Source organism: Armigeres subalbatus, chromosome 3 (assembly GCF_024139115.2).
Source record: "Armigeres subalbatus isolate Guangzhou_Male chromosome 3, GZ_Asu_2, whole genome shotgun sequence".
Taxonomy (NCBI): Eukaryota; Metazoa; Arthropoda; class Insecta; order Diptera; family Culicidae; genus Armigeres; species Armigeres subalbatus.
In genome coordinates, this window is record NC_085141.1 from 198847712 (window position 1) to 198869679 (window position 21968).

At 39.4% G+C, this 21968-nt stretch overlaps 1 protein-coding gene and 2 long non-coding RNA genes across 4 annotated transcripts; 1 reads left to right on the top strand and 2 right to left on the bottom strand.

Moving 5' to 3' along the window:
* Positions 1-6008: 6008 nt before the first annotated feature.
* LOC134220947 (uncharacterized) lies at positions 6009-7301 on the bottom strand. Its single transcript, XR_009982130.1, has 2 exons — positions 6503-7301; positions 6009-6441 (listed from the first exon to the last, which is right to left on the bottom strand). It is a non-coding gene; the product is annotated as an uncharacterized LOC134220947 (long non-coding RNA).
* A 3261-nt stretch (positions 7302-10562) lies between these two features.
* LOC134221282 (uncharacterized) lies at positions 10563-11843 on the top strand. 2 transcript variants are annotated; one of them, XR_009982301.1, is made up of 3 exons: positions 10563-10713; positions 10843-11000; positions 11066-11843. It is a non-coding gene; the product is annotated as an uncharacterized LOC134221282 (long non-coding RNA). The 2 variants fall into 2 exon arrangements; XR_009982300.1 differs by having other exon boundaries at positions 10563-11000.
* Positions 11844-17848: 6005 nt separating this feature from the next.
* LOC134222225 (uncharacterized) lies at positions 17849-18567 on the bottom strand. The gene is made up of 2 exons (XM_062701366.1): positions 18543-18567; positions 17849-18390 (listed from the first exon to the last, which is right to left on the bottom strand). The coding sequence occupies exons 1-2, from the start codon at positions 18565-18567 to the stop codon at positions 17849-17851; spliced, it is 567 nt and encodes a 188-aa protein (XP_062557350.1).
* Between the last annotated feature and the right edge of the window lie 3401 nt (positions 18568-21968).

The following is a 21968-nucleotide window of genomic DNA, read 5'->3' on the forward strand; positions in this document are numbered from 1 at the left end:
TCGCCTCAACACAGCTGTAAAAGTTTCGTCGTTGGAAATAAAAATCGCATACCTACGTACATGCTTTCTCGTGCGCTCGTTACGTTTGCTGCCATTTTGTTTCATGCTTTGGAAGGAAAGAAGAGGCGTGTCATTAAGGCTAACTGCTTTTTGGTTTGGTTGGTTTGGTCAAAACGCGCCGTTGCGCTAATCATTGTATTTACTATCGCTAATCATTGTACTACCGCACGATCGCATATTTGTAACATATGCATTTTTTCCTTTCTCGTACAACAAAGTTGTACCGAAAGGCTATATGATTGCTCAAAAAAACTTGATAGAAGGCCCGGAGACCCATAGTGTTATATACCGATCGACTCAGCGCGACAAACTGAGGTGACGTCTGTTTTTTTTGTGTATGTGTGTGTGTATGTGTACAAATTTTGTAGGCCCACTTTTTAGAACTTAGAATTATCCGATTTACTCGCAACAAGTTGCATTCGACGGGGAATTGTTTGCTATTGGAAGTGGGCCCGATCATTGCTTTTCGGAATTATTGAAAAAACATTGTTTTTCCCCAAAGGTCCCCTTGAAAATTCAAAGAACAATTTTTTTTGAATGGTGGCAAGGCAAAAATATTAAAAATGATCGAAAAAATGTGATCTATTCCCCCAAAGAGCTTTTTTGACCTTTCTAATGTGATTTTTTCAATATATTTTATAATGCACGAGAAAGGCATCAGCACTGCTAGGTGGATTAATCTGGGTTTTTCCTTTCATTAGGCCCTTTTGCACTAATTCTGTTGAAATCAGGCTATTCGTGGTTTTTGGCCCTTTTTGAGTAATGCCCTTTTAAAATTTGGCCCTTTTGATGTAAGGCCGTTTTGCACTCATCTTTCTGAATTCAAGCTATTTGTGGTTTTAGGCCCTTGTAAAGTTAAACCTTTTGAATTTTGGCCCTTTTGATCTAAGGCCATTTTGAATTTTGGCCCTTCTATTTAGGCCGTTTTAGCTCCTGCATGAGGCCCTTTTGTACTAATCCTTTCAAACTTAAGCTATTCGTGGTTTTTGGCCTTTTTGAAGTAAGATCACTTTGAATTTTGGCCCTTTTGTTTCAAGCTCGTTTTAGGCCCTTTGCACTAAACAATTCTCGGATTTTGGCCCTTCTGTACTAAGGCTGTTTTAGTCCCTGCCACAAGGCCCTTTTTGCGCTCATCTTTCCAAACTCAGGCTATTTATCGTTTTTGGCCCTTTTGAAGTAGTGCTCATTTGAATTATGGTCCTTCTGGTCTAAGGTTGTTTTAGTTCCTGCCATAAGGCCCTTTTGCACAAATCCCTTCGAACTCAAGCTATTCGTCGTTTTTGGCCCTTTTGATGTAGGATCATTTTGAATTTTGGCCCTTTTGTTTGTAGGTCGTTTTAGTCCCTATTCGTCGTTTTAGTCCCTATTCGTTGTTTTTGGCCCTTTTGAATTTGGGCCCTTCTGAACTAAGGTCGTTTTAGTTCCTTTCATAAGGCCCTTTTGCATTAATTCTGACGAAATCAGGCTATTCGTGGTTTTGAGCCCTTTTTAAGTAAGGCCCTTTTAAAATTTGGCCCTTCTAGTGTGAGGTCGTTTCGCACTCATCTTTCGGAATTCAAGCTATTTGTGGTTTTTGGCCCTTGTAAAGTAATACCCTTTGAATTTTGGCCCTCCTGATCTAAGGCCATTTTGAATTTTGGCCCTCCTATTTTAGGCCGTTTTATCTCCTGCATGAGGCCCTTTTATACTAATATTGTAAAACTCAAGCTATTCGTGGTTTTTGGCCCTTTTGAAATAAGGTCACTTTGAATTTTGGCCCGTTTGTTTCCTGTTCGTCGATTTTGGCCCTTTGATGGAGGATCATTTTGAATTTTGGCCCTTTTGTTTGTAGGTCGTTTAAGTCCCTATTCGCGTTTTTTTAATATTCGTGGTATTTTATCCTTTTGAATTTGGGCCCTTCTTTCCTTTCATAAGGCCCTTTTGCACTAATTCTGTCGAAATCAGGCTATTCATGATTTTTTGCCCTTTTTAAGTAATGCCCTTCTAAAATTTGGCCCTTCTGATGCAAGGCCGTTTTGCATTCATCTTTCGGAATTCAAGCTATTTGTGGTTTTTGGCCCTTGTAAAGCAATACCTTTTTGAATTTTGGCCCTTCTGTTCTAAGGCCATTTTGAATTTTGGCCCTTCTATTTTAAGCTCCTGTATAAGGCCCTTTTGTACTAATCCTTTCAAACTTAAGCTATTCGTGGTTTTTGGCCCTTTTAAAGAAAGGTCACTTTGATTTTTGGCCCTTTTGTTTCAAGCTCGTTTTAGGCCCTTTTGCACTAAACTTGATTCTCGGTTTTTGGCCCTACTGTAATAAGGCCGTTTTAGTCCCTGTCACAAGGCCCTTTTGCGCTCATCTTTCCAAATTCAGGCTATTTATCGCTTTTGGCCCTTTTGAAGTAGGGCTCTTTTGAATTATGGCCCTTCTGGTCTAAGGTCGTTTTAGCTCCTGCCATAAGGCCCTTTTGCACAAATCCCTTCGAACTCAAGCTATTCGTCGTTTTTGGCCCTTTTAATGTAGGATCATTTTGAATTTTGGCCCTTTTGTTTGTAGGTCGTTTTAGTCCCTATTCGTAGTTTTTGGCCCTTTTGAATTTGGGCCCTTCTGAACTAAGGTCGTTTTAGTTCCTTTCATAAGGCCCTTTTGCACTAATTCTGTCGAAATCAGGCTACTCGTGCACACAAAAAAAAATCGTTGGTAAAATCCAAAGAAACGTTAGTAAAAACAAGAAAATTCGTTAGTGATTTTCAGTAGAAAGTATAGAATTGTTAAATCTACAATTGCAAAAATGTCACATCGGGAAGAACTTTAACAAGAGCCGACTTTTCAATATAACAGTTTTCTCTCAAAACTAAATGTGTATTTTACTTTTCAAAATGACATTTTCCTCTCAAAACAAATTGTATATATTACATTGAAATCAACAGTGATACTTTCAAAGCAACAAGGTTTGTGTACTTTTAATTCCAAATAAATGCCAAAATAAATTTTAAGACTTATAGTAAAACTTTTATTTATTATATCGTCATGTTTATGTTCTGCGTCTTGTAAGGGATCCGGGTTCTAGGGTAGCATGTTATAGCGCTGGAATTGCGTTGCCAGATCCCATTCACTCGCAGCTAAACCGCGGACGCAGCAGCAGATCGTACTTCATGGTAAGCGGTGGGAGACGGTCCTACGCCGAAGGCCATCTTTCGCGGCGTCCAATTGTTTTTGCGCAGTGACAAGATCACGGGAGTCGAGTGCTGTTCGTTCCGGTTCGAGATTCTTACCGCAGCTCTTGCCAAGCTTTTCATGTTCTCGCCATGCACTGATAAAAAAATACACGTTCGATTCATGTTTTTCGGAATATGGATATTTTCAATCAGCTTACACCATCAATTCTAGTGCAATCCACATCACTACGATGTTCTTGACATCCTCAGTTCAAATGTCATTGTATACATCCAAATTCATTATTGATACACTACCATATGATATGCACATCCATGAATAACCATAACAAATACACGTTCGACTCGTGTGTTTCAGAATGTTGATATTTCATTCCAAATTACACCATCAAGTCTGATGTATTTCACATCACTGAGATGTTCTTCACAAACTCAGTTCAAATGACTATGTTTATAGCAAATTGTATAATTGATACACCACGATGTCATATGTTTATCTAAAACATGTTATGTTTTACTTCAAACGAATTTGAGTATGCATTCAGACGATTCAGACGATCCTCCATATGTCATTATTTCAATAAAAACGGACATGTTCATGCATGTTTTGAAAGGCCGCAACATTTTTCAATTTCAATTATCGGTAAATAGTGAACTGATTTTATATTAATTTGCACTTATTAATTTATGAATAAAAACCCGACTTAATCCACCTACAGTGAACGCAACCCTTCTTACACTTTTGAATGGTTGTGTGTGCCCAGTGCATATTACAATTTCTATGCATATGACCTTCAATTGTATATAAAATAAATGAATGAATTATCATGCTTTTATCGATTTCAAAATAAAAAAAATAAAAAAAGGGATATTTCTGGAAATTTAACAATTTTTAAAAAATACAAAAAGACTGCAAATTTGATTTGCCGCCTTAAATGGCAATATTACAGCTTCTGTTTAAGCCAAAAAGAGTTCAAATCGGGTCATAGACGGCTGAGATATTGGTGTGACAATTCTTCATTAGTAGTCTGAAAATATGTCTCATATTCGTATTTCACAGATATCTCTGAAACCGAATTTCCGATTGCAGAAAAAAAATAATGGGTCCAATGACAAAAACATAGCTTTCGTTTAAAGATAAAATCGCACAAATCGGTCCAAGGACGACTGAGATCTTGATGGGACATATTTTACCAATGTGTGAAGTTGATACGTCTAATGCTTTATGTTCGTATTTCAGAGATATCTCCGGAACCCAATGTCTAATTGCAAAAACAAAATACAATGGGTTCAATGGCAAAGTCATAGCTTTCGTTTAAAGATAAAATCATGCAAATTGGTTTACAGACGGCTGAGATATTCATGTGACAGTATTTTGTTAGTTTTCTGAAAATACACTTCATGTTCGTATTTCTCACATATCTCTGGAACCAAATGTCCGATTGCAAAAAAATTGAACTCGTACAATGACAAAGTCATAGCATTCGTTTATTGTTAAAATCGTGAAAATCGGTCCACGGACGGCTGAGATCTTGATGTGAGATTTTTGTAACGCACACACACACACACACACACACACACACACACACACACACACACACATACATGTGCTCAGTTCGTCGAGCTGAGTTGATTGGTATATACGACTTGGGTCTCCGAGCCTCGGATAAAAAGTCGGTTTTTCAAGCGATCTTCATACCCTTCTTTGGATGTAAGAAGGGTAAAAGGGGATATTTCTGGAAATTTAATTTTTTTTTTAAATACAAAAAGACTGCAGATTTGATTTGCCGCCTTAAATGGCAATATTACAGCTGCTGTTTAAGCCCAAAAGAGTTCAAATCGGGTCATAGACGGCTGAGATATTGGTGTGACAATTCTTCATTAGTAGTCTGAAAATATGTCTCATATTCGTATTTCACAGATATCTCTGAAACCGAATTTCCAATTGCAGAAAAAATGAATGGGTCCAATGACAAAAACATAGCTTTCGTTTAAAGATAAAATCGCACAAATCGGTCCAAGGGCGACTGAGATCTTGATGGGACATATTTTACCAATGTGTGAAGTTGATACGTCTAATGCGTTATGTTCGTATTTCAGAGATATCTCCGGAACCCAATGTCTAATTGCAAAAACAAAATACAATGGGTTCAATGGCAAAGTCATAGCTTTCGTTTAAAGATAAAATCATGCAAATTGGTTTACAGACGGCTGAGATATTCATGTGACATTATTATGTTAGTTTTCTGAAAATGCACTTCATGTTCGTATTTCTCACATATCTCTGGAACCAAATGTCCGATTGCAAAAAATTGAACTCGTACAATGACAAAGTCATATCTTTCGTTTAGTGTTAAAATCGTGCAAATCGGTCCACGGACGGCTGAGATCTTGATGTGAGATTTTTGTAACGCACACACATACGCACACACGCACACACACACACACACATACATACATGTGCTCAGTTCGTCGAGCTGAGTTGATTGATATATACGACTTGGGTCTCCGAGCCTCGGATAAAAAGTCGGTTTTTCAAGCGATCTTTATACCCTTCTTAGGGTGTAAGAAGGGTAAAAAAGAAGGGATTTTTTATTGTTGAGTGACCGGGAGGGCAGAAGATGTGTGGAACATGCAACCCTGCCAAATAAATGAAAAAAGTGAAGTTCACCTGCTATCTTAAGTAAAAACAAGTATAGTAGGAAGGAAGGAAGGAAGGAAGGAAGGAAGGAACTCTCAAAAAAAATTAATCCATATTTTTCGGAACTGTAATTAAACGACAGGAAATGTAGATTTTTTACTTCTTTTTAATAATTTGTTTTCGTTTAATTTAATCTATCCGGAATACGACTTTCGTTATACGGTTGAATCCCATTAATTTAATACATATATATTAATATTTTAAAATAAATTTTCTTGCTCTGGAAAATCTAGCTGACCTGCTGTGGCTCCTCGTTTATGTTGAATCGCATCAGAGCATACTAATTTGGTACTTTTTCTAATTGATTGCATGTTCCCTTCCTGCTTTAGCAGCAGCAGGATCAAATAAGATGGAATTATACTCAAAACGGCGAAGACGCATCGTCAATACTGGCCTCTTCCGACTATCCTTTGCGACGTATGTACTTCGTGGCGGCTTCTTGCTAGCAGGAATAAGCACCGAACCGATCATGTTCTCCGGCAGCAGCTCTTTAGATGTAGGTAACTTGATTTTTTTGTGATCTGTGTGGATAATAAAACCTTATTTACCGGTTGCAGATTTCGGAAAATAAAAGCACTTTACCTGTTCGAAGACAAAATCGCCGGCCTCAGCTCGTAAAATAGTATTAGTTGGCGTGGTTCAACTTCTTTTAAAATAATAAATGCAACCTCCCACTGTGGATATTACATTTTTACCAACTTGATTTTTTTTTCTATCTGTCCGGATATCAATTTCCGTCAGAGGTTCGAAAACCAACGAGACGTTTTTCTATACTTCCACCGTTGATTCGTCGAAGTTATAGGAAAACTATGTTTCTTGAAATGGATTTCGATCCGATGACGGAAATCGGAATCCGGACGGATATGCAATCATTATCATTATTAAAATGTGAAAGAAAACACGAAATTCACTCACAATTCAAATGAAAATCAACACAATTATTCTTAGATATCATATATCAAACAAGCGACTATGACAAGTCGAGCAACCGAATTCGATTTGCTTTACACGTTAATACCGTGTGGTTTGTTTATAAAAAAATGCTCAGTTTTGAATGAGCCATGTCATCTGTTTTACACGTGATATTGATTTGTATTGACAACATTGAGGTCTCTAAACAGATTTTACCAACACTATCACAGAGTATTTTTTTTTCGCTGCACACTGAATCAAAATGAAAATTTTCATTTTCACCTGATGTCTAGTTAAAAATTGCGATATTTTTCTTAGTGTATCAACGGATTGTTTGTTGTTTTCTAACAGCAAACAAGAAAAATATGACAGTTCTAACAGCAAACAAAGGAAAATTTTGTAAACACGGCACCAACACTGATGGGGATGGAGAGGGCTATGCGCAAATTCATGTGTAGAACACACGGTCCTCTCGTGTATTTTTTTTATAGTGTGTGTGTATACTTTCCCTAAAATGTAAATAGTAAAAATAATAAATCAATCGATAACAAAAGTATTTTACAAACCCCACCTTAGAATTTTCATTTGCCGTGCCGATTCCGGACCCATCAGAGAGGACATCTTCTGCTGGTGTTTAGAAACCCCGCTAGAGATTCGTCTTTCACGCAGCTGACCGGTTATAACCGAAGTTTCGAAGATTATCCGTAATTAAAACGGAATGTATTTCGGTTTCTTGTTATACTGACTTAAATTTTTACCATTGATTTCTTCAATTTTTCAAAATTCTCTCCACAGCTAAAACTGTTTTTGCACTAACAAATGAAAAAACAAAAAGTATAGAATGACAGTTGCCAAATTTTTAGAAAGTAACATGTTTATTTGAAATCTTTTGATCTGTAAAAAGAAAAATTTCAACTGTTGAAATAACAGTTTTTTGTTTAGAAACAATTTCTCAAATAAAAAGTTTTTCTCTCACATTTAGAGTTTCATTAATCAAATTAACTACATTTTCTATCTTTTTATAATAAAAGTGTGAAACTTTTAGAAACACAATTTATTTTTTCTCTGTGTGGTTTTGGTCCATTTAAAATTTGGCCCTTCTGATGTAAGGTCGTTTCGCACTCATCTTTCGGAATTCAAGCTATTTCTGGTTTTTGGCCCTTGTAAAGTAATATATTTTGAATTTTGGCCCTTCTGATCTAAGGCCATTTTGAATTTTGGCCCTTCTATTTTAGGCCGTTTTAGCTCCTGCATGAGGCCCTGTTATACTAATCTTGTAAAACTTAAGCTATTCGTGGTTTTTGGCCTTTTTGAAATAAGGTCACTTTGAATTTTGGCCCTTTTGTTTCCTTTTCGTCGTTTTTGGCCCTTTTGAATTGGTTCTTCTGGTCGGAATGGTCACTTTTTCAACCTCAAAAACTCACACGATTTTCATGTACTTAGACTTAACTGATTTTATCGCAACAAGTTGCATTTCGTAAAGCCACTCTACTTATTTCATGCTATTTAATTTGATCAAGATTGATCAATGCCCCAGACAACCACACATCGCATAAGAATGTACGATTAAAATCGTTTACCGGCCTAACAAGCGTACGACTGCAATATTTAATTGATATTTATGACAGGAAGCAACTTTTCCTGATTTTTTTGGGATGTATAATACTGCATTGGGGTTCATTTCTGCTTAAAAAATAGCTATTCGCTCTAAATGTCGTTCAAAAAAGCTTTTATTTGATTTAAATTAACGAGGTGCAGCACTAATTTCAGTCATAGCGATTGGCAAAAGCAAAATTTCACTCAATCTCTCAAACATTTTACTCTCATTCTCTCTCGGGACGGTAGAAAATGCGACGTAAACAAAAATATGCACGTTCCACGACAACAAGATGCCAGATGGTATTATTCATAATCATTTTTATTTGCCTTTCTCGTATACTAAGTATACGTAAAGGCTATAGGATCACTCCAAAACCGAACTTTTGATAGAAGGCCCGGGGACCCATAGTGTTATATACCAATCGACTCAGTTCGACGAATTGAGGTGATGTCTGTATGTGTGTATGTATGTGTGTGTGTGTGTACAAAAATGTGAGACACACTTTTTGGTACTTAGCATTATCCAATTTGCTCGCAACAAGTTCCATTCGACGTAGAATTCAATCCCATTGTTAGATCCATCGGACATTGCGTTCCGAAGTTATGGCCAAAAAACTGTTTTCACGTGCAAAAAAAAAATCAAAACGCCCCACCCCGGATTCGAACTTGTGATCTCTGGGGTGGGAAGAGCATACTATACCACAGCACCATCAATACACTTAACATGAGAGAAGATACATACTAAGAGTGAAATCAGGAGTGATTCAGTTTGATTCTAAATTTTTCTAGTTTGCATCTGGAGCAAAATATAACAAACTCGCTGGTTTCCCCAGCAGTGTTCTATTCATGTTTTTCAAATTTTCAATTAATTGAAATCATTATGTTACTACCAAGAAAGGCGCCAGAATTGCAAAGTGGATTGATCCGTAGATAAAATGACGCATCTATACACCAAAACAATTGAAAAATATTTGAATCTCGTGATTCAATCGTGGTTCAAATCTGCAGAAAATAGAACGGAGCGTTATACCAGTTTTATTTTTTTGACAGTTGACTGGTATAAAAACTGAATCTAGAACAGCTGCTGGGAAATTCAATGTTTCAGATTCATATTCAAACTGACAGCCCCGAACGATTTGAATCACTGCTGATTTTACTCTAAGATGAATCATCGAATTGGAGATATGTTTATTGCCTCTATATATAGCATTAGAGTTTATCCCGCTAGGGTAAATGTTGCTATACTGGAAGTATTAATGAATTGAGAAAAGAAAATATTTGTTTTTAACGTTGGTGATTGAAAATATACAGTTTCAGCTTAGCTTAGCTTAGACTGACTGTACATATCAATGGTTGCTACTCCGTGATTGATCAGAATTGGTGCAAATTGCACTACCATCCAAGTGAATAGTGGTTGGGATTTACCAACTATTCTCGAAGTTTACGTTTCGTGATTGAAAATATATAGTTACATTACATTAACTAATAGATAAAATATTGATAGTAAATTAAGATTTATTTCACCTAACCAATTATTCAAAATAGCTTCGTACCCTATGGATAAATTTTTCCTTTAATGGAGGTAAAAGTTGCTTAACCATTGATGTGAGAAAGTCAATTTTGTTATGAAAAATTATATTGGTGGGATATCATAATTACATCATACCGCTTCAGCTAACGAAAGGAAACATATCAAGACAAAATTTTCAAAACGACTTATCTGCTTTTGTAAACAAAGATTCAAACGACGATTTGACGAATCTGATAGCTCACCCACGCAAACCAACACCATCAATAGGTAGGGGAAGGATGCCATAGATCAATAGGTAGGGATCAGATCAGCAACCACTCAAAATTGAGTTTTTCAGCAATAACTCAATTTTGATTTATTTTGAAAAACCTTTGGTCGGGTGATTTTTACTATAGATAGTAGAATCTATAGATGAGCGAAAGCATGGCTGAGTCAACGCCCTTAACCTCACAGCCCTTAACGTTTCCATTGAAATAGTGACGTCATGCTCGTTTGGAGACACGTTTGACAGTTCGTTTGGAGACAGAGGATTTATCTTCGCTCATCTATATATTCCACTATCTATAATTTTTACTTTTTGTCAAAGAGTCGACTTTGAGTGAAAAGTACTAAAAAACGGGTTTTCCATTGTAGCCAAATTTAAGCGAAAGTTTGCAGGAAATTGATTCGTATGTTTATATCAAAACCCAGAGATATCCATATGATTATATTTATATTGTTAAGAACACGCAAGAAAATTGACCCCTTAAATGTATGTGTAATTTCTCATACTTTTCTAAAAGACGCCTTCTCATTAAATTTATTTGATTCTAATAACCACCATACGTCCGGCACATACCTTGTATTTAACAAACTACTGAATTAAATGACTAATTAAAAGTCCCCTAGGCATTCACCGACCAACTCGACAACCATCAGAAACGCTCATCAAAGTTGATGACAAGATGATAAAAAATGGCGTCCCGTGAAAATTTTCACTTGAGTGCGTTAGGAGATTAGCGGTTCCGTATCGTTTGCAATTGATTTTTGTGTGATTTGGTAAGTAACTTAATATATTCAATTTAGGACGATTGGAGTTTTATTTGTAGAATTTGTAATTATAGGTCCCGCTATTTGCATACGTCGAAGAAAGTCAACCGGAGTCATCGTTTGTATCTTTTGTACCACCATGCACTCCTGCTCTAGCAAGCAGTTTTCCATTCGGAACACGACAACTGATGCCAATATCGATCCACACAACCGTATACTTCCCATCGTCAAGATCCAGCAGCGTCTAGAAGCCGATCTAAAAGCCAAACACAACCGGAACTCGCAGAGGGCATGTGGGAATTGAGCAGCTCATTGGATAACTACAGGCACTGTTGAATTTACTTCCACGTGACACGGAAGCACCATTTGCCTTTTTCAGAAAAAAATTTTTAAAGCTCTTTTCAGTGGAATGTATTCAACCGTCTAAGATGATTGCGTTTCATAAGATCAGCGGGAGAATAAAAGAGACAACCAGTGCCACGCAACGCTGATCTGTGCCACCTTAGTAAAGTCTAGCTCATTGGAGTTAAGTAACCTTCATTTAATTCCACCAATTATTTCGATATCTTAGCAAATACGTATTTCGACCACAACTGTGTGGTCGTCTTCAGTGTCTCGTACTTGACTCGACTTACGATAATTGTTGGAATTAAATAGAGGCTACTTAACTCGTCTTAGACGGTTGACCATTTGCCTACCAGCTTTCTTTTCGCAAAAATATGTTGCTTCATCCGTCGGATGACTCGCTGCCGCTATCTATGCAATAAAGTACAGGATCAGCAAAGGTCACTCCAAAAACCTCACAAATTATGCAAGCAAACATTTAATCAATAAATTATCTGTCGTCCATTATATTTGTAGTTTCGATTGAAAAAATCAAATATTCCAAAAAAAAAACAGTATATGAACACGAAAATCCAGCGATTAGAATCATTTTCCTTACACATATACTCCATAAGCTGAATTTTTCAAAAGTATGGGTCATTTTTATGGATTCTATTTTGTTAACCCATGTATTTGATAAAAATTCATACTGGCGACAATTCATTAATATCACACATACTTATCATGAGTACAACCCCATTGCAAAAATCCATGTGGGTTGGCACATGAATTGAATGGCCTTTTTTGCTTGAGTGAAGAATATCATAAAATAAGTAAAACATAAATAATGGCAAATTATATTTTGATGTGATTTTTAATGATTCTGCAGAATGTGAAGTGTCCGCTGCTGTCACGATGAAATACTTTGAAACGAAAGCTTTCGATCTGTAAAAGAGAAGAAACATTGGGGAATTAAACATGAAAGAGACCATCAAAGTTAATTCGGTTATGCCACTGAAAACAGATGACTTTATATTTTGAGCTTAGATAACGCGTTGCCGCTTACATTGATCGGCATATGTTATTATTATTTATTCAGACTAAGGCCGAAGTGGCCTGTGCGGTATATAAGAGTCTTCTCCATTCGGCTCGGTCCATGGCTACACGTCGCCAACCACGCAGTCTACGGAGGGTCCGCAAGTCATCTTCCACCTGATCGATCCACCTTGCCCGCTGCGCACCTCGCCTTCTTGTGCCCGTCGGATCGTTGTCGAGAACCATTTTCACCGGGTTACTGTCCGACATTCTGGCTACGTGCCCGGCCCATCGCAGTCGTCCGATTTTCGCGGTGTGAACGATGGATGGTTCTCCCAACAGCTGATGCAATTCGTGGTTCATTCGCCTCCTCCACGTACCGTCCGCCATCTGCACCCCACCATAGATGGTACGCAGCACTTTCCTTTCGAAAACTCCAAGTGCGCGTTGGTCCTCCACGAGTATCGTCCAGGTCTCGTGTCCGTAGAGGACTACCGGCCTAATTAGCGTTTTGTAGATTGTCAGTTTGGTACGGCGGCGAACTCTATTCGATCGGAGCGTCTTGCGGAGTCCAAAGAACGTACGATTTCCAGCCACTATGCGTCTCCGAATTTCTCTGCTGGTGTCATTTTCGGCAGTCACCAGTGAGCCCAAGTACACAAATTCTTCTACCACCTCGATTTCGTCACCACCGATGCAAACTCGTGGTGGGTGGCTCACATTGTCTTCTCTTGAACCTCTTCCTATCATGTACTTCGTTTTCGACGTGTTGATGACTAGTCCGATTCGCTTAGCTCCCCTCTTTAGTCTGATGTAGGCTTCCTCCATCTGCTCAAAGTTACGTGCCATAATATCTATGTCGTCGGCGAAACCAAATAGCTGGACGGACTTATTGAAAATTGTACCACTCGTGTTAATCCCTGCTCTTCGTATTACACCTTCCAAAGCGATGTTGAATAGCAAACACGAAAGACCATCACCTTGCCGTAACCCTCTGCGGGTTTCGAAGGGACTCGAGAATGCCCCTGAAACTTGAACTATGCACATCACCCGATCCATCGTCGCTTTGATCAACCGTGTCAGTTTATCCGGAAAACCGTGTTCGTGCATTAGCTGCCATAGCTGGTCCCGATCGATTGTATCATATGCGGCTTTGAAGTCGATGAATAGATGATGTGTGGGTACGTTGTATTCGCGGCATTTCTGCAGTACTTGGCGAATGACAAACACCTGGTCCGTGGTGGAGCGTTCGCCCATAAAACCCGCCTGGTACTGCCCCACGAACTCCCTTGCAGTTGGTGCTAGTCAACGGCATAAAATTTGGGAGAGTACCTTGTAGGCGGCGTTCAGCAATGTGATTGCGCGGTAGTTGCTACAATCCAGCTTATCGCCCTTTTGTAGATGGGACACACGACACCTTCCATCCACTCCTGCGGCAAAACTTCCTCCTCCCAGATCTTGGTAATGACCCAGTGCAGCGCTCTAGCCAGTGCCTCACCACCGTGTTTAAATAGCTCTCCTGGTAGTTGGTCAACCCCAGGGGCTTTGTTGTTCTTGAGCCGGCCAATCTCCTCCTGGATTTCCTGGAGATCCGGAGCCGGTAGAATTATGTCCTGCGCGCGTTCTCTCAGGTCCATCACCATACCGCCATCTTCGTCTGCCACATCGCCATTCAGGTGTTCTTCGTAGTGCTGCCGCCACCTTTGGATCACCTCACATTCGCCGTCATACCAGTCGTTTCTCTGATCCGGGGGCACCGTGCCAAGTGCAGCGGTTGCGGTGCTACCAATGGCGGATCGAATATCTCTCCAGCCATCTTCAAGAGATGCTGCGCCTAGCTGCTCTTCCGTTGGAAGTGACACTTCCAGCTGCTGCGCGTATTCTTGGGCTAGTCTACCGTCTTGTAGCCGCCCAATGTTAAGCCGCGGCGTCCGACTTCGACGCGTGTTGTACACCGTCGAGAGTTTTGAGCGCAGGCATACTGCAACGAGGTAGTGGTCGGATTCAATATTCGCACTGCGGTAAGTGCGGACGTTCGTGATGTCGGAGAAGAATTTACCGTCGATTAGAACATGGTCGATTTGGTTTTCCGTTTCTTGGTTAGGTGATCTCCATGTGGCCTTGTGGATATTTTTGCGGGGAAAGAAGGTGCTTCGGACTACCATTCCGCGGGAGGCTGCGAAGTTTATGCATCGTTGGCCGTTGTCATTCGATACGGTGTGTAGACTATCCGGTCCGATGACCGGTCTATACATTTCCTCCTTCCTACCTGTGCGTTCATGTCACGGATGACGATTTTAACGTCCCGCAGTGGGCATCCATCGTATGTCTGCTCCAGATGTGCGTAGAACGCTTCTTTTTCGTCGTCGGGTCTCCCTTCGTGTGGGCAGTGCACGTTGATGATGCTATAGTTGAAGAAACGGCCTTTAATCCTCAGCTTGCACATCCTTGCGTTGATTGGCTGCCACCCAATCACGCGTTGGCGCATCTTACCCAGCACTATGAAGCCGGTTCCCAGCTCGTTGGTGGTGCCACAGCTTTGGTAGAAGTTAGCCGCTCGATGCCCGCTTTTCCACACTTTCTGTCATGTCCAGCAAATCCAGCAAATGATCGGCATATGTATTTACATGTAATATGACACACTTGTGGTATTCGTACCATGGTACAAAAATCTTGAAATGAGTGCCATACCAATTATTGTCTTCATTAAAGATAGCCTTGAAATAATTTTCTTGTCGCCTTGTACCATGGTACGAATACCACAAGTGTGTGTCCCATATAATAAGAATTGATAATTTTGTACTTACGTTGTGGAACGTGTGGCAGAATCAAATGTCTTTTTGTAGGACTGTTATGTTCCTTATGTTCCTCATAAGCAGAAGTGTCGTCCCTCTCGTCAATAGCCGGAAAATATAGTTATTTCGTCCTAAAACTGTATGCAGAATAAATTAATATTTCATTCATTAATGAGGAACCAATTGTAACTCACCCGTATAGCGAAGCACTTTCCATTCTGTGTCATTGTAGGCAACTTTAAATTTCATCAAATTCAGTTAAATATTTACTTTACAATCTTTACAAACGTATTAAGCGTCGTTGATTATGGTTGCAAGTGAATTTTCAGCCAAAACCAGGTATAGCTCCAAAACTTCATTCTGGATACTTTCTTATAAACAAAAGAACTCAATAGGGAGTGTTGGGGTAAACTACGAAATTAAGTTATAAACACCCATCAACCAAAACAAAAAGGTATCCAAAATGTGAGTGTTGGGAGAGTACTTAAATTTGAGCACTTTTTATCAGTGTTGTGCTGAATCATTATCAGACGATAATGATTGCAATTTTCATGCGAAAAATTTTCACGCGAAAACAGTAGGCGTGTTGTCGCTGGCGACAACTTCTCAAACTTTGCACTCAAACGATAATAAACACAGAATTTTCATTCAAACATTATTCTTTACTAATATCAGCTAATTGTCAACAGTCCCGTTATAGTTTCTATTTGGCGTTATGGTTTCATGGTAGTAAGGAAAAAGAGTTCAAAATATAACGGTAATTGCTTTAAATCAAGATACGATTTCCAAATGATTCTTATTCGCTGGCGAGTTTTTATCACTTGATAATTTAAAAGTAAGATCGCGAGTGAGTTTTGATCATCCTCGATTTTTTGAAAATTTGATATTTCCCATCCCTGCTTTTTATCTTGATTTTGGATAGTTTCGAATCACAGTGCATAGTAGATCATTTTGAAGTCTGGCGGTCGTCACAAGAACCACGAAAAAAGTGCTGTTGGCGCCGAAGTGCTTGAGCAGCATACTGCCCATGATCACATAGTTGACGTATAAGCCAAAATTACCAAAACACACTTTTTTGCGGATATGGATTCTTCGTACGATTATACATATGCTCCATGAAAAAATATTCATGTTTTGTTCGGAAACATTTGAGTTAATAATTCGCCATATGGCCCAAGTTTCGCCATATGAAAATACCCTAAACCTGGGTAAGCCACTTTTCTGCGCTCAAGCGAGTAGAGGGATATTTTGAAATCACTCCCATAAACAAAATTATTTTGCAGTTACGTGGCTGTCAAACATTTCCCGCTCTTCGAATTTCGCTTTCCACGCTGCATGAGGGCGCACAAATGCGCTAGATTCTACATTTTTTTTTTGTGTCTTTATTAAAGAGACTTTCAGCCCGAGGCTGGCTCGTCTCCGGAGATTCTACATGACTTTACGATTGTTTACATACATTCATGCTCCAATCAGCTGCTGAATCTCAAGAAATTTCGTAACTAGTGCTTTTTAGTTGCATTCCTACTAATTTTCCACTCGGAATATAATGTGAGAATACTTGTTACAAAGAATACAAAATTCAAACAAATTTTATTTTTATTTTTTCCTCAAAAAATAACAATACTTCTCAATATTAGATCAGAAACGAACATAACCACAATCTTCAATGTTTGGCTCCGGCACAATAGAAAATTTTGGCTTCAGTTTGACAACCAAATCGATTCTATCCGCACCACCTGTAGTGTCGGATTAAATAAAGAACAACCGCGTCGCTTCGTAGCTAACAATCATTATTTCATCTTCTTCTCTTCTACTCTACATGTCTACAAGTATATAATGCTTAAGTATATAATGCACTCTACGTATGCATACGTGTATTCTACAACTCCCCTCTTTCTGAATAGTCCATAACTGCTCCCAAAGTGTAATCGTCCAAGTACCCTGGTCGCTTACTTTCTCGGCGTGGTCTATCTGTTGTTGATTCGCCACTTGTCAATTCTTGAGAATTTGTTGCAGCTGGGTTTGCTGAAACTTGTGTGGGACTGTTTTGTGGACGGAAACGCCTACCAACAGGAAGGACTTGCAGATAGAGATGAAAAAGGAACTTCGGAATAAAGAACGCGCACTTTCGATTAAAACAGTAACAAACTTTATTTACGTCCGTATCGACCAAATTTAACTTGTGATGTGTTAAACACAAAATGTCTGCCGCTCCATTTGCGCGCGAGTTACAAGTTCATAGGAATTTACACATCTATGTGTTACAACTTACCCTACCAAGATAATAATAGAAGGTGGTCATTGGTTATCTCCCACACTCCTCCTCAATGATCACACCTTATGATTCACCTTTAAGTCCAATATTCTCCAGCATCCTACGAAACATCGTAGTACCCAACGGCTTCGTTAGTGTATCTGCTATCATATTCTCTGATGGACAAAACTGCAAGTTCACAACACGTTGTTCGACCAAATCCTTGATGAAGTGCCGCTTCGTATCAATATGCTTTGATCTCTTGCTTGTTCGTTCGGTGTTGATGAAACTAAGGCAGCTTTGATTATCCTCATATACCGTTGTGCACTGCTTAACTTCTCCCAAGTCTTCCATCAATCGATGCAGCCAGAGAAGTTCCTGGCATGCTTCGCTCAAGGCTACATATTCCGCTTCCATAGAAGACAGACTTACACATGACTGCTTGTGGCTTATCCACGCGATCGGACCTTCTCCGAAAAGAATGTATAGCCACTTGTAGACTTCCGGCTTGCTTGATCGCCTGCCCAGTCCGCATCAGAGTAGCCTTCAAGTGACCACCCTTTTCCAGGTCCAAACTGTAGTTTATAGCCTCGTGTTCCTTTCAGGTATCTGACAACCCGCTTTGCTGCCGTCCAATCCATTTCTGTGGGACTACTCACTTTTCTTCCCAGCGACGAAACGCTTACAGCCACATCTGGTCTAGCATTCACCGCCACGTACAGAAGTGCACCGACTAGGCTGCGGTACCGAGTAATGTCTGCAAACGGTTTGCTGTTACTGCTGTTATCCAATTTCATGTAACTTGGATCCATCGGTGTTTTCGCTGGATTACAATCCTTCATACCAAATTTCTCGATCAAGCCATCGATATAGCTTGCCAGACGAAGACTGTAGAATCCACCATTACATCGAACTTCTTGTCCCAAAAACTGTTTTACCCTTCCTAGGTTCGTAATGTCGAAATCCTTCTGAAGAGCTTGAAATACCGCATCTGTTGCGTTGCAACGGGTTCAGACAAACATATTTCCAATTTCTTAAACGTGTATTTCTCAATGATGACGACGTTAAAAAATTCCTGAAGAACATAATCAAAATACACAACGTGTTATCCATAATCAATAGTAAACTTCCTATTTATCTTACGTTTAGTGCCTGTTGTTCGATTCATTGCGGTATGATTGGAAGTGATGAGGTTTAATGATTTGTCGGAGGACTGAGTGCGTCCTTATGATCGGCTAGCAGCTAATAGAATAATGAGGTTAACAATATTATACATTAAGTTTAGGTGTAATTGAAATGTGTTGTGTACTAACCTTTGCTATAATTACCCGTAATATATACCTAGGTTTAAGCTATCTTACCGTTCAACTTTAGTTAGGATTATTAACCGTTTTTCACTTATCCAAATTCCACTAACATTTCTAATTTAAATTAGATTTCGGCAATAGTTAAGTAGAAATAAAAACTAACAATAGTACTGATATAGTGTTTAGTTACATTCAAGACTGATTTGCTTCTCTTCTGTCATATAATCGCACTTGACGTATCGACGTTTCCATATCGTTCCAATAACTGACAAGCAGCCTTGCAAGGTAGTTGGATAAAAGCAAGCACGTACTATCTACGCTGTTGGATGTGTGGTGCTTTGCAACGAAACGTTGCAACACTCCCCCCGGTACTTCGAAGTCGAAAGTTCGATGGACTTACGTTTGCACCAACGTCCAACATTGCAACGTTATCCGATGATCCGATTGTTTCATGCATCGGGACATGGCAGATTTGCTCAGTAACCATTCTTGGTCTGAATTAAATGTATTACCTGGCGATTATTTGCTGCTGTTGTAGGTGTCGCTTAACAATTTCGGTTCCGCTGACCCTCCGTTGTTGCCGTGCTCACGGTTTGATCATTTATGTCTAGTAAAACACTTCACCTTTGCGCCATCTTCAACGATTAAACTCTTTCAAATAACATTTCTGTTCGCCTTACGCAATGTACTAGCCATCGCAATGCTTTACGATTTGCGATCGTTTCGGAACTTACGGCTTCACAAATGTCCAATGCGTAGCCCTGACGAAAATTGTCCCTTGGAATAAAGTTTGCGTTCATATGCACTTAGTGCGTCTGGCGCCAACATCACGAAAATCGTTTGCCGTTTCTGATGATTTGCTGTCCAAACCGTGCACGAGAGACGGCACCTACATCCAAGATCAAGTTTTCTCCGCAACTGTGTACCTACATTGATTACGGGCCGTTGTTCTCGAAAACCTCTCTGGCTATTTTGCTTTAGGCTCTCAGTATTCATGTCTATCGTTAAGCACACCACTGGAATATCGGATGTTTGCACAACTAATTTCAACCATGCGTTGAAAGCCGTTAGTAGTGTCCACCGATGTTTCATACTGCAGAGAACAGTAGTGCGCGTGAATCTATCAATGAGCCTTTGAAGACGGCACGTCCAGTTCATTTGCGTTTTCACCCCGTAGATATCTACGTTCTGGCATGCCGATTGCTTGTCCCGAATCGTACACTCTAACATGTGTTCGATATTGTGTGTACGGTTGAGTGACGAATGAACCCCAATATAAGCAAGGTTGAGTGTGTCTATCGACTTGAAAGTATTCCCCGAACGCCGATGCAGACGATGTAAATCCTGTACACTTATAAAACTAGATGATTGGGTATAATAGCAGTCCGTAAAAAGAGCTAGCTTCTCGGGAGTCCCTCGCATAGAAAGCTCGTTTGAAACAACGCATTGCACGGTTGATTTGTTGTTAATTTGCTCGTGCGGAAGTGTAAATGACTGGAAGTCCGAATGTCGATACGAGTCAAATGAATTAGCATCGTAATGCAATTCCAAACCGCTGTGTTTCCTCTGTTGAGCTTCGCTAGTTTGGCTATTCATCGCCCTTAATCGTCTTTCAAGACACTCCATTCCGAGTTCCACTCCCTTCTGCAGCGTTTCAAATACCCTTTTGTTCCTCGTAAAATGACGGTATTCATCATCCAGCGCTGTCCTATTATCTATAGACAGCATCGTGGATTTCGCACCAGCTAAGGGCATAGTTGGTAAGGCAAAAAAATCCATTCCGAATTTCACTTGTCTCCTTTCGGCAGTAGCGCTGGTGCTGCAGACAACTTGTTTCCAACTTTAATTCGCGATCGTTCTCATCAGTTGTGATCTTGATGGTCGGCCGCTGCTTCGTTGAATTGCACTGCATTCTTGCCACCAGCTGTTGAAATTCTGTGAGTTGTATACGTTGATATTCCTGTTTGTCGTCTAACTTGTCGCACTGTTTCGTACTGGAACCATTAAAAGTACCGAGGTGACTTGAGATATTCGCCTTGTCTTGCAATGCACATCTCCAGTTCATTTTCTCGGTTTCTTTCACACACGCCCATGCACTTCAATGCGCAAATTTCATCCAAACAGTTTGGTTGATGTCCGGAACATCCTACGCTCTGCAGCTCACAGTGGACTTTATGCCTTCTTGGTTCTCAAACCACATCCTATCCTCGCCAACCGCGAATAAACGAATTTTTTAATATGTTGCGTTGCAACGGGTTCAGACAAACATATTTCCAATTTCTTAAACGTGTATTTCTCAATGATGACGACGTTAAAAAATTCCTGAAGAACATAATCAAAATACACAACGTGTTATCCATAATCAATAGTAAACTTCCTATTTATCTTACGTTTAGTGCCTGTTGTTCGATTCATTGCGGTATGATTGGAAGTGATGAGGTTTAATGATTTGTCGGAGGACTGAGTGCGTCCTTATGATCGGCTAGCAGCTAATAGAATAATGAGGTTAACAATATTATACATTAAGTTTAGGTGTAATTGAAATGTGTTGTGTACTAACCTTTGCTATAATTACCCGTAATATATACCTACACTCAAGCAAAAAAGGCCATTCAATTCATGTGCCAACCCACATGGATTTTTGCAATGGGGTTGTACTCATGATAAGTATGTGTGATATTAATGAATTGTCGCCAGTATGAATTTTTATCAAATACATGGGTTAACAAAATAGAATCCATAAAAATGACCCATACTTTTGAAAAATTCAGCTTATGGAGTATATGTGTAAGGAAAATGATTCTAATCGCTGGATTTTCGTGTTTTTATACTGTTTTTTTTTTTGGAATATTTGATTTGTTCAATCGAAACTACAAATATAATGGACGACAGATAATTTATTGATTAAATGTTTGCTTGCATAATTTGTGAAGTTTTGGAGTGACCTTTGCTGATTCTGTACTTTATTGCATAGATAGCGGCAGCGAGTCATCCGACGGATGAAGCAACTAATTTTTGCGAAAAGAAAGCTGGTAGGCAAATGGTCAACCGTCTAAGACGAGTTAAGTAGCCTCTATTTAATTCCAACAATTATCGTAAGTCGAGTCAAGTACGAGACACTGAAGACGACCACACAGTTGTGGTCGAAATACGTATTTGCTAAGATATCGAAATAATTGGTGGAATTAAATGAAGGTTACTTAACTCCAATGAGCTAGACTTTACTAAGGTGGCACAGATCAGCGTTGCGTGGCACTGGTTG

Coding starts and splice junctions, on each gene's coding strand:
- LOC134222225 (XM_062701366.1), bottom strand. CDS start 18,567: ATGAATCGAACAACAGGCACTAAAC. Junction 18,391..18,542: donor TCGAACAACAGGCACTAAAC/GTAAGATAAATA, acceptor GCAACGCAACAG/ATGCGGTATTTCAAGCTCTT.